The sequence below is a fragment of the Balaenoptera musculus genome, chromosome 10 (genome assembly GCF_009873245.2).
Source record: "Balaenoptera musculus isolate JJ_BM4_2016_0621 chromosome 10, mBalMus1.pri.v3, whole genome shotgun sequence".
Lineage (NCBI taxonomy): Eukaryota > Metazoa > Chordata > Mammalia > Artiodactyla > Balaenopteridae > Balaenoptera > Balaenoptera musculus.
Window position 1 is genome coordinate 82,374,102 of NC_045794.1, and position 13,458 is coordinate 82,387,559.

Consider the following 13,458-nt stretch of genomic DNA (forward strand, 5'->3'; position numbering starts at 1 on the left):
AAGCTTTTAAGTTTCATAAGGTCCCATCTGCTTATTTTTGTTTTTACTTGCATTTCTCTAGGAAGTGGGTCAAAAAGGATCTTGCTGTGATTTATGTCATAGAGTGTTCTGCCTATGTTTTCCTCTAAGAGTTTTATAGTGTCTGGCCTTACATTTAGGTCTTTAATCCATTTTGAGTTATTTTTGTGTATGGTGTTACAAAGTGTTCTAACTTCATTATTTTACATGTAGTTGTCCAGTTTTCCCAGCACCACTTATTGAAGAGGCTGTCTTTTCGCCATTGTATATTCTTGCTCCTTTATCAAAGATAAGGTGACCATATGTGCCTGGTTTTATCTCTGGGCTTTCTATCCTGTTCCATTGATCTATATTTCTGTTTCTGTGCCAGTACCATACTGGCTTGATTACTATAGCTTTGTAATGCAGTCTGAAGTAAGGGAGCCTGATTCCTCCAGCTCTGTTTTTTTTTTCTCAAGATTGCTTTGGCTATTTGGGGTCTTTTGTGTTTCCATACAAATTGTGAAATATTTTTTTCTAGTTCTGTGAAAAATGCCATTGGTAGTTTGACAGGGATTGCATTGAATCTGTAGATTGCTTTGGGTAGTATAGTCATTTTTACAATGTTGATTTTTCCAATCCGAGAACATGGTATATCTCTCCATCTGTTTGTATCATCTTTAATTTCTTTCCTCAGTGTCTTTTGGTTTTCTGCATACAGGTCTTTTGTCTCTTGAGGTAGGTTTCTTCCTAAGCATTTTATTCTTTTTGTTGCAATGGTAATGGGAGTGTTTCCTTAATATCTCTTTCAGATATTTCATCATTAGTGTATAGGAATGCAAGAGAGTTCTGTGCATTAACTTTGTAGCCTGCTACTTTACCAAATACATTGATTGGCTCTAGTAGTTTTCTGGTAGCATCTTTAGGATTCTCTATGTATAGTATCATGTCATCTGCAAACAGTGACAGCTTTACTTCTTCTTTTCCGATTTGAATTCCTTTTATTTCTTTTTCTTTGATTGCTGTGGCTAAAATTTCCAAAACTATGTTGAATAATAGTGGAGAGAGTGGGCAACCTTGTCTTGTTCCTGATCTTAGTGGATATGGTTTCAGTTTTTCACCATTGAGAACGATGTTGGCTGTGGGTTTGTCATATATGGCCTTTATTATGTTTAGGTAAGTTCCCTCTATGTCTACTTTCCGGAGGGTTTTTATCATAAATGGGTGTTGAATTTTGTCGAAAGCTTTTTCTGCATCTATTGAGATGATCATATGGTTTTTATTCTTCAATTTGTTAATATGGTGTATCACATTGATTGATTTGCATATATTAAAGAATCCTTGCATTCCTGGGATAAACCCCACTTGATCATGGTGTAAGATCATTTGAATGTGCTGTTGGATTCTGTTTGCTAGTATTTTGTTGAGGATGTTTCCATTTATGTTCATCAGTGATATTGGCCTGTACTTTTCTTTTCTGTGACATCTTGTCTGGTTTTGGTATCAGGGTGATGGTAGCCTCGTAGAATGCATTTGGGAGTGTTCATCCACCTGTTATATTTTGGAAGAATCTGAGAAGGATAGGTGTTAGCTCTTCTCTAAATGTTTGATAGAATTTGCCTGTGAAGCCATCTGGTCCTGGGCTTTTCTGTGTTGGAAGATTTTTAATCACACTTTCAATTTCAGTGTTTGTGATTGGTCTGTTTGTATTTTCTATTTCTTCCTGGTTCAGTCTTGGAAGGTTGTGCTTTTCTAAGAATTTGTCCATTTCTTACACATTGCCCATTTTATTGGCATATAGTTGCTTGTAGTAATCTCTCATGATCCTTTGTATTTCTGCAGTGTCAGTTGTTACTTCTCCTTTTTCATTTCTAATTCTACTGATTTGAGTCTTCTCCCTTTTTTTCTTGAAAAGTCTGGTTAATGGTTTATCAATTTTGTTTATCTTCTCAAAGAACCAGCTTTTAGTTTTATTGATCTTTGCGATCATTTCCTTCATTTCTTTTTCTTTTATTTCTGATTTGACCTTTATGATTTCGTTCCTTCTGCTAACTTTGGGTTTTTTGTTCTTCTTTTTCTAATTGCTGTAGGTATAAGGTTAGGTTGTTTGTTTGAGATGTTTCTTGTTTCTTGTGGTAGGACTGTGTTGCTATAAACTTCCCTCTTAGGACTGCTTTTGCTGTATTCCATAAGTTTTGGGTCATCGTGTTTTCATTGTCATTTGTTTCTAGGTATTTTTGATTTCCTCTTTGATTTCTTCAGTGATCTCTTGGTTATTTAGTAGTGTATTGTTTAGCCTCCATGTGTTTGTATTTTTTACAGATATTTTCCTGTAATTGAAATCTAGTCTCATAGCGTTGTGGTTAGAAAAGATACTTGATATGGTTTCAATTTTCTTAAATTTACCAAGGCTTGATTTGTGACCCAAGATATGATCTATCCTGGAGAATGTACCATGAACACTTGAGAAGAAAGTGTATTCTCTTGTTTTTGGATGGAATGTCCTATCAATATCAATTAAGTTCATCTTGTTTAATGTATCATTAAAGCTTGTGTTTCCTTATTTATTTTCATTTTGAATGATCTGTCCATTGGTGAAAGTGGGGTGTTAAAGTCCCCTACTATGACTGTGTTACTGTCAATTTCCCCTTTTATGGCTGTTATCATTTGCCTTATGTATTGAGGTGCTCCTATGTTGGGTGCATAAATATTTACAATTGTTATATCTTCTTCTTGGATTGATTCCTTGATCATTATGTAGTGTCTTTCTTTGCCTCTTGTTATAATCTTTATTTTAAAGTCTATTTTGTCTGATGTGAGAATTGCTACTCCAGCTTTCTCTTGATTTCCATTTGCATGGAATATGTTTTTCCATCCCCTCACTTTCAGTCTGTGTGTGTCTGTAGGTCTGAAGTGGGTCTCTTACAGCATGTATACGGGTCTTGTTTTGGTATCCATTCATCCAGTCTGTGTCTTCTGGTTGGAGGATTTAATCCACTTACATTTAAGGTAATTATTGATATGTGTGTTCCTATTACCATTTTCTTAATTGTTTTGGGTTTGTTATTGTAGGTCTTTTCCTTCTCTTGTGTTTCCTGCCTAGAGAAGTTCCTTTAGCATTTGTTGTAAAGTTTGTTTGGTGGTGCTGAATTCTCTTAACTTTTGCTTGTCTGTAAAGGTTTTAATGTCTCCGTCGAATCTGAATGAGATCCTTGCTGGGCAGAGTAATCTTGGTTGTAGGTCTTTCCCTTTCATCACTTTAAATATGTCCTGCCACTCCCTTCTGGCTTGCAGAGTATCTGCTGAAAGATCAGCTGTTAACCTTATGGGGATTCCCTTGTATGTTAATTGTTGTTTTTCCCTTACTGCTTTTAATATTTTTTCTTTGTATTTATTTTTTGATAGTTTGATTATTATGTATCTTGGCGTGTTTCTCCTTGGATTCATCCTGTATGGGACTCTCTGCACTTCCTGGACTTGATTGACTATTTCCTTTCACATATTAGGGAAGTTTTCAACTATAATCTCTTCAAATATTTTCTCAGTCCTTTTTTTTTTTCTCTTCTTTTTCTGGGACCCCTATAATTCATATGTTGGTGCGTTTAATGTTGTCTCAGAGGTCTCTGAGACTGTCCTCAATTCTTTTCATTCTTTTCTCTTTTTTCTGCTCTGTGGTAGTTATTTCCACTATTTTATCTTCCAGGTCATTTATCTGTTCTTCTGCCTCAGTTATGCTGCTATTGATTCCTTCTAGAGAATCTTTAATTTCATTTATTGTGTTGTTCATCATTGTTTGTTTGCTCTTTAGTTCTTCTAGGATCTTGTTAAATGTTTCTTGTATTTTCTCCATTCTATTTCCAAGATTTTGGATCATCTTTACTATCATTATTCTGAATTCTTTTCCAGGTAGACTGCCTATTTCCTCTTCATTTGTTTGGTCTGGTGGTTGTTGCCTTGCTCCTTCATCTGCTGTGTGTTTCTCTGTCTTCTCATTTTGCTTCACTTACTGTGTTTGGGGTCTCCTTTTCACAGGCTGCATGTTTGTAGTTCCCATTGTTTTTGGTGTCTGCCCCCAGTGGGTAGGGTTGGTTCAGTGGGTTGTGTAGGCTTCCTGGTAGAGGGTACTGGTGCCTGTGTTCTGGTGGATGAGGCTGGATCTCGTCTTTCTGGTGGGCAGGACTACATCCGGTGGTGTGTTTTCGGGTGTCTGTGAACTTCCTATGATTTTAGGCAGCCTCTCTGCTAATGGGTGGGGTTGTGTTCCTGTCTTACTAGTTGATTGGCATAGGGTGTCCAGCACTGTAGGTTGCTGGTCGTTGAGTGGATCTGGGTGTTAGTATTGAGATGGAGATCTCTGGGAGATCTTTTGCCATTTGGTATTATGTGGAGCCAGGAGGTCTCTGTTGGAGCAATGTCCTGAACTCGGCTTTCCCCCTTCAGAGGCTCAGGCCTGACACCCAGCCGGAGCACCAAGACCCTGTCAGCCACACGGCTCAGAAGATAAGGGAGAAAAAAAAAAGTGAAAGAAAGAAAGAGAGAGAGAGGGAGGGAGGGAGGAAGGAAGGAAGGAAGGAAGGGAGAAAGAAAGAAAGAAAGAAAATGAAATAAAATAAAATAAGGTCATTAAAATAAAAAAATTATTAAAAATAAAAAATTTAAAAAAGGAAGAAAGAAAGAAAGAAGAGAGCAACCAAATCAAAAAACAAAGCCACCAATGATACCAGGCGTTAAAAGCCATACCAAAAAAAAGAAAAAAAAAACAGACAGACAGACCCTAGGACAAATGGTAAGGCAAAGTTATACAGACAAAATCACACAAAGAAGCATACACATAGACACTCACAAAAGAGAAAAAGGAAAAAATATATATATATTAAAAATAAAAAGGAAGAAAGCAACCAAATCAATAAACAAACCTACCAATGATAATAAGCTTTAAATACTAAACTAAGATAAACATAAAACTAGAAACAAATTAAACTTAGAAAGCAGACCTCCAAGTCTACAGTTGCTCCCAAAGTCCACCGCCTCAGTTTTGGGATGATTCATTGTCTATTCAGGTATTCCACAGGTGTAGCATACATCAGGTTGATTGTGGAGATTTAATCTGCTGCTCCTGAGGCTGCTGGGAGAGATTTTCCTTTCTCTTCTTTGTTCACCCAGCTCCTGGGGTTCAACTTTGGATTTGGCCTCACCTCTGCATGTAGGTCGCCTGAGGGCGTCTGTTCCCCACCCAGACAGGAAGGGGTTAAAGTAACAGCTGATTAGGGGGCTCTGGTTCAGTGAGGCCAGGGGGAGGGAGGGGTATGGAATGCAGGTCGAGCCTGTGGCGGCAGAGGCCAGTGTGGCGTTGCAACAGCCTGAGGCGCACCATGTGTTCTCCTGGGGAAGCTGTCCGTGGATCACGGGACCCTGGCAGTGGTGGGCTGCACAGGCTCCCGGGAGGGGAGATGTGGATAGTGACCTGTGCTTGCACACAGGCTTCTTGGTGGCTGCAGCAGCAGTGTTAGTGTTTCATGCCTGTCTCTGGTGTCCGCACTGATAGCCGTGGCTCGTGCCTGTCTCTGGAGCTCATTTAGGTGGTGCCCTGAATCTTCTCTTCTCACGCACCCCAAAACAATGGTCTCTTGACTCTTAGGAAGTTACAACTTTTTACTGGACCCCCTCCCGCTAGCTGTGGCGCACTACCTCCCTTCAGGCTGTGTTCATGCAGCCAACCCCAGTCCTCTCCCTGGGATCTGACCTCTGAAGCCTGAGCCTCAGCTCCCAGCCCCCACCCGCCCCAGCAGGTGAACAGACAAGCCTCTCAGGCTGGTGAGTGCTGGTCGGCACTGATCCTCTGTTTGGGAATCTCTCCGCTTTGCCTTCTTCACCCCTGTTGCTGTTTTGTCCTCCATGGCTCCAGAGATTCCCCCCCACTCACTCCCTGTTTCCACCAGTGAAGGGGCTTTCTAGTGTGTGGAAACTTTTCCTCCTTCACAGCTCCCTCCCAGAGGTGCAGGTCCGTCCCTATTCTTTTGTCTCTGTTTTTCCTTTTTTCTTTTGCCCTACCCGTGTATGTGGGGAGTTTCTTGCCTTTTGGGAAGTCTGAGGTCTTCTGCCAGGCTTCAGTAGGTGTTCTGTAGGTGTTGTTCCACATGCAGATGTATTTTTGATGTATTTGTGGGGAAGAAGGTGATCTCCACATCTTACTCCTCCACTATCTTGAATGTCCCCTCCCATTCCCTCCTTCTTAATAACTTTCTTCATAAAAATTCATAACACAGCACTCACCAGAAGACGTCCTCCTACCTTGTTCCTTCTCACACTCCTTTGCTGTTGTCGCCTTTTATCACCTCTTTCATCAAGCTCAGGTTTCAGTCCTCTATCTACACTTACTCCATATCATCTACGTAATGATAATGTTCACATTTTTTGTCTTCAGACTGAAACTTCAGCTGCCTACTTGACACAGCTATTCAGATATCTAATAGATATCTCAAACTTAAAATGAACTCCTGGTAGAAAAGGAGTTCATTCCCACCTACACTGTTGGTGGGAATCCAAGTTGGTACAGCCACTATGGAGAACTATATGGAGGTTCCTCAGAAAACAAAAAATAGTTACCATATGATCCAACAATCCCACTCCTGTGCATACATCCAGACAAAACTCTAATTCAAAAAGATACATGCACCCCTATGTTCATAGCAGCACTATTCACAATAGCCAAGACATGGATAAAACCAAAATGTCCATCAACAGATGAATGGATAAAGAAGATGTGGTACTTATATACAACAGAATACTACTCAGCCATAAAAAAGAACAAAATAATGCCATTTGCAGGAACATGGACGCAAATAGAGATTATCATACTAAGTGAAGTAAGTCAGAAAGAGAAAGGCAAATACCATATGATATCATTTATATGTGGAATCTAAAATATGACACAAATGAACCTATCTATGAAACACAAACAGACTCACGGACATAGAAAACAGACTTGTGACTGCCAAGGGGGAGGGTGTTTGGGGGGGGAGGGATGGGGTTGGAGGTTAATTTTAGTAGATGTAAGCTATTATACATAGAATAGATAAACAACAAGGTACTATTGTATACCACAGAGAACTATATTCAATATCCTATGATAAACCATAATGGAAAAGAAAATATAAAAAAAGAATGAATCACTTTGCTATACAGCAGAAATTAACACAACATTGTAAATCAACTATACTTCAATTAAAAAAAATGAACTGGTATTTCTCCCTGTTCACAAAATCTGCTCTTCCCAGGACCTGTCTCATGTTAGATGACAGTAAAAACCATTTTTACAATTGTTTAGGACAAAAACCTTGCAGTTTTCCTTAACTCTTCTCTTTCTCTCATGCACTACATCTACTCTATCATGAAATCCTATAGGCTCAATCTTAAAAAATACATCCAACATCCCTCAGTTTCTCTCTACCTCCACTGCTTCGCCTTTGACCTGAGCTGACTTCCTCTCTCATCTTAATGCAATGCTACAATAACCTCCTACTGGCCTTTCTGCTTTCACACTTATCCTCCTTCTCCAGTCCATTCTCAACACAAGATTTGAAGTAATTTTCATAAAATAGAAGTTACATCATGTCACTCTCCTGAAAGACCTGAAATGACTCCCCATTTCACCCTGAGTAAAAGCCAAAGTTCTTAAAATGGCCTATGTTAGGTCCTACATGACCCATCCCTCTCTTCCTTCTCATCTAAAAATATTCCCTATTTCAATGAATGGCAGTCAGATTTGACTCATCTGCTGAAGCAAGAAACTTTAGAGCTTTCCTTGAACTTTTCTTCCTCACCATCACACCTCTGATCAGTTGCCATGACCTGTTGATAACTCTTTCCTTGTATCTCTCAAATCCATTTATATTTTCCATTGCTGCTCCCTACCTCCCTACCTCCAATCTCATCTCAACTCAAATCTATCTGCTACATATTAATACTAAGGTGATCTTTCTAGTTAAATGCTAACCCATTCATATCATCCAAGTCTGTCTACCTCCAAAGGTCTCCCCCTTTACCCACCTTTTTCTGATGATTCTTAAGTGATACTTAGATTACATAATATGTTGCCTAACAAGTAGGAAGCTTTAATTATAATTCAGGCTACTTTTGAAATAGCTCTCTGTTATAATAAATTCATTGGGTCACTTACTCGAAGTGTTTTGCAGCATACAATTCGTTTGTGAGGTTGTTATGTATTAGTCTTTGTTCTATTAACACTTGACATTTTTATAAAGATTAATTTTTTGTGCATGCAATCATTTATAAAATAAACAGTAGATTTACCCATTAACTTAGATTATACTTTTAAGTCAAGAAAAAGTCAGCCACCTTGGCATGAGTACAGATGTACAGTAGGCTCTTCTTATCTTAAAATTACTACAGATTTCAAACAAAATAATATTAAAGAAGAAAAAATAATATTAAACAATAATGATAATACTAAATAAGAATATTAATTTTCATAGTTTCCAAAATGCTTCACATAAATAAGCTCATTTATTACTACAACTACCCAGAGAGTAGATATTATTTCCCCTTTTCAGAGGAGCAAATTAAAGATCAGAGAAGTTAAGTGGTTTGATGGAAAATATCTAGCAAATCAGTGACAGAACTGACTCAGGAACTTGTTCTCTTTCATTATATACCATGTGCTAATGCCTTTATATTCAGGTGCTTAAATACAATATATAACAAACCATCCAAGTGTAAGATAATGAAATGCTACTTTTTTAAGTAGATAAATACCCACCTTAAACATTTTATTTTGTGAAATTAAAAGTTTTACTTTTCAATGTAAAACAACTCAGCATTGTCCTTCCACATTATTACTAAATATCAGTCTGTTCTAAAATTTTTGATGTAACATGGAGGTGACATATTACATTAAGAAACCATAGTAACATACTATTTGAAACCATTTCAACTGTTAAAAGGTTACATTTTGGTTCTGTTTAAAGGTCAGACCTGAAAATATGATGATAATTACATTTCTCCACACATTTTGTATGGTGCCATTAAAGTCCTGGCATGAAATCACTATCTTTAATACCTAACTACTGAAAGGCCATTAGTGTATTCAAAAAGAATATTATACCACACTCTGACAAAAATGGTAAGCCTCTACATTGCCACACATGTAGGTGAACGAAAAAGACAATGAGATTTATATGAAGATTCCTCTTAAGTCCCCTAACTCATAAAGGCTTTGGTTTTAAAAGCTCAAAAAATATAGCTGCATAAATGAACTGCTTTACCTGTACGGCCAGTTCCCTCGTTCTTGACTTCTGTGGTTGCCACAGAAGAGGTGAGTGGACTAACAGGAGGGCTGGAAGTAAAGCTTGTACACCCTGTAGATGTGTTGATTTCAAAATATTCTTGGTTGTGATTCATTCGATGAAAATCCAGAGAAGACACAATAGATGTTCGTTGTTTAGGCTAAAATAAATGAGCATGATGAGAGTATTAATATGATCATGTTCATCTTCAGCCCAATCTCCCCATCAATTTAATCTAAGTGATTTTTTTCAGTTAAACTGTCTGTTTTTTATATATAAAATATACTTGTGCTTTACAGAGAGACATTAAATAATCCCTTGATTAGTTAAATAATAAAAAATTGTTTAATGAAAAAATATCATGGCATAGTTGATAAAATAAGTTAGACTTTTTGTTAGATTTTCCCAGAAGACTGAAAAAATACAGTGTGCAGAATTTCTCTTAATGATCAATTCAGAATGTTGCAATTTTGAGTCACCTTTCATTCAACTAATACTTACTAAGGACTTGGCATTTGCCAGACTCTGAGGATATAGAATCTAATAATAAAAGGGCCCTTACAACATTGAAGCAAAATTAAGGCAGTTCCTTTTTTTTTTTTTTTATTCTCTATATAGTCCAAGGAATTGGTGGCATTAGATATTGTCCCCAAGTACCATATGCTGGAATTTTATCATTAGAATTAAGTAAAGTTGTATAGAACATTTTCCAGGATCTAAGAATCTACTTGGTATTTGTAGTGGACTTTGATTTTCTTTTTTAAGGATTTAAATTAATCCCCAAATAGCAAGAAAAGTCAATTTAAACACAAAAGGTAAAATCATGGAGTAACAGCAGATATAATCTATACCCTTTATCAGTAATGGATTGTTCCCTATAGCAGTTTTCTGGTTTTTTCCACAATTTTAATTATATTCACTTTTTTTTTTTCCTGCTTAGCAGAGCTTCAAACATCATCCTTCAGAAAAGCTGCAGTCTTTTTGGCTCTCAGGATTGTGCACATTTCCTAAGAATTAATCCAAGTTTTCTTACTTTTTATTCCTTTTATTCATTATTAATGAAATATTAACAATTTCTTGTAATACTCGATAAGAGATTAACTACAATCTCTTTGTAATAGAGTTTATTATACTTTACTTTCCCCAAAGTACAATAAACTTTTGTTTTACTAACACTTTCACTGCCCTAAAATACTTGTTAATTTTATCACTGAATTCCACAATTATTTTCCTGCAGAATATTCAAGTTACCCTGTCTCTTCCAGCTCATCATGTTTTTTTTCAAAGTACACATCACTTAGTCTATAATCTAAAATAGACAATGATATTGAAATGTATTTTTCAGAGTTTTTTTTACATAAGGTGTACAGATTATCATAATATGCTTTATACTTTCACCACTGCACTATTTTTATGGGAGAGGTTGAAAGGCATATATATGGTTATACAAGAGGGTAAGTCATTTATTATTACAACACATGAACTCAGTAATGAAATTCAAATTAGTACCCACATAGGACTCAGTTGCTTTTGAAGTATGAAAGACTGGGGTTCAATGTCAGACTTGGTTTCTCATGAAATGTCTCTCCTTGGGGGTACTGAATCTCAATTCATATTCAATGTTCTTTCTACTATATAACAGCAATTAAAAGGCATGGAATATGACACTGGCTGCAATGGAAACACAGGTACGTCCATCATTGTGGTTTTGTTTCATTGTGTTGTGTTTTGCTTTTGTTTCACTTTGTATAAAGGCAACAGACCAAATTTATATAATGTTCCTTCTCATAAACATTATAAGGATCAAGCCAACTGATATGTATGACTCCTTTACTTATGTGTCTTAAATACATGTTTCTGAACCTTGACCACCCAACGTTTTAAATGCATGAAAAGCGCAATTTGTTATGCAATCATGAAAGCAAACAAACTATTCTTCTGCATTAATTCATTCTACAAATATTTGCTGAGTGTATACTAAATTGTGGATACCTTGGTAAGCAGTATGATAGGAATAAAATGAGTAAGCCATTGTCCCTCTTCTCCAGGTGATTATAGACTTGAAGTGGGAGGAGGGATGGTGCATGAGGGAAGAGACAAGCAATCCAAGGATTATGTGTCAGTATAGTATAGTAGAGTGATAAGCGTCATGATAAGTGGACACAAAATATAAAAGGTGAACCTCTACTTTACGGAGGGGATTAGGAAAGGCTTACACAAGCAGGTGATTGATGGCTGAGTTGATTCTTGATGAAGCAGAGGTGGTAGGCAAACAAAAGAGAATGGGGAGAAGGAAAGTGCAAACTGCAAACAGTTCAGTATGGCTGTAGAGCAGAGTATGCGAAGGTAGTGATGGGTTCAAGCCGTGAGATATTGGATGTTGCAGGGGGACAAATCATAAAGGGCTCTAATGCCATGTTAAGGAGTTTGGTCTTTAACCTGAATATTTTAAGGAACCACTGGATGATTTCTAAGCAAGAGGGTTTCATAGTTGGGTTTGTATTTCAGTAAAATCATTTTAGCAGTTTAGAGAATGAACAGGTAAGGGCAGAATTTGAGGAAGGGAGACTAATTAGGAGGATGTTATAGAATTCCAGCCAAGACATAATGGGGTCCTGAGGTAAAGCAGTTGCAACAGTGTTGGAGATAGCAGATGTTTTTAGGAGATGCTAATGTGGTTATAGCTCTTTAGATGTTGGCGTCTGATTGGATGCGTAGGTTGATTTTAAGGGAGGACTCATAGACTTCTCGATTGGGTAGATGCTAAATGATAAGGTTATTTTTGTGGGAAATACAAATGTATACACTCGTATACCAGAAGTACACAAGATATATGCTTGGATGCTATCGGGACTCAGAATAGACTTCTTAGTCTATATGGTTATGCAAATCTACATGATATTTCCCTTTCTTTCTTTGAACAGAGTACTATGATCTCACTGTATCATAGCTTCAAATAACATATCTGGAGGAAGGGAGACAGGCTAATGGAAATTCTAAAGGGAAGAAACCATTGATCAGTGATCATCTGACCTCATTCTTATTTGCTTCTTCAGAACTGCCTATAGGTTATCATTAGCCAGCTTAAGGAACATTGAGGCAGTGAGGAGTCATTGCCCAAAGTTCTCTGAGCATCTGAGATGATGAAGAATGAGAATCATTATATGTTAGTCATGCTCTAAGAAAGGGATCAGCAAACTATGGCCTGTGGTCCAAATCTGGCCTGCCTCCTGTTTATGAAAATAAAGTTTTATTGGAATACTATGTTCATTCATTCACTTATTGTCTATGACTGCTCTCAACACTACAATGATAGATTTGAGAAGTTGTGACATAGGCCATATTATCCACAACACCTAAAATATTTACTGTCTGGTTCTTTAGAGAAAACGTTGGCCAACCCCTGTTTTAAGCGATCATTTTACACATCACTTTAGTGCTCAACAAAACCACAAGCTAGGTTCCCTTTTATTTCCCAGCCTTATGTGCATTTAGGTTGAGGCCATGTAACTGACTGATTGACCTGTTAGTAGAAGTGAGCCTTCTCCATCCCTCTCTTACTCTCCAGATGATGTAGTTGCAAGATGAAGGAGGGTCATTCAACTCAAATTGGGCTTTATGAGAAGTTGAAATAAACATCCTTTATGTTAAACTATTGAGATTCTGGGTTTGTCTGTGGTGGCCCTAGAACTACTTATCCTAACTAGCACAGAATGCAGTGGCTCACTTAAATGATTTACTCACGATTACATAAGTAGTTAGCACGAAGGGCTTAGATTGGAAGGAATGTTCATGTATTCAAATCCAGAGACAAGTAGATGGTGCCTCAAAACACAAAGCACAGAGGCAGAATTAAAAAGAGATATCTGGGGGCTTCCCTGGTGGTGCAGTGGTTGAGAATCTGCCTGCCAATGCAGGGGACACGGGTTCGATCCCTGGTTCAGGAAGATCCCACATGCCGCAGAGCAACTAAGCCCATGTGCCACAACTACTGAGCCTGTGCTCTAGAGCCCGTGAGCCACAACTACTGAGCCCATGTGCCGCAACTACTGAAGCCCACGCGCCTAGAGCCCGTGCTCCGCAATGAGAAGCCACCGCAATGAGAAGCCTGCGCACTGCAACGAAGAGTAGCCCCTGCTCGCCGCAACTAGAGAAA

The 13,458-nt window shown here is 37.8% G+C and overlaps 1 protein-coding gene across 3 annotated transcripts in view; it reads right to left on the reverse strand.

Moving 5' to 3' along the window:
• Positions 1-13,458, reverse strand: part of ANKS1B (ankyrin repeat and sterile alpha motif domain containing 1B) — a 953,137-nt gene that overhangs the window by 614,184 nt on the left and 325,495 nt on the right. For all 3 annotated transcript variants that reach the window (XM_036866270.1, XM_036866272.1, XM_036866271.1), the window contains one exon: positions 9,282-9,462. In XM_036866270.1, coding sequence (XP_036722165.1) covers positions 9,282-9,462 — 181 coding nt within the window. The remainder of the gene's footprint in view (positions 1-9,281; positions 9,463-13,458) is intronic.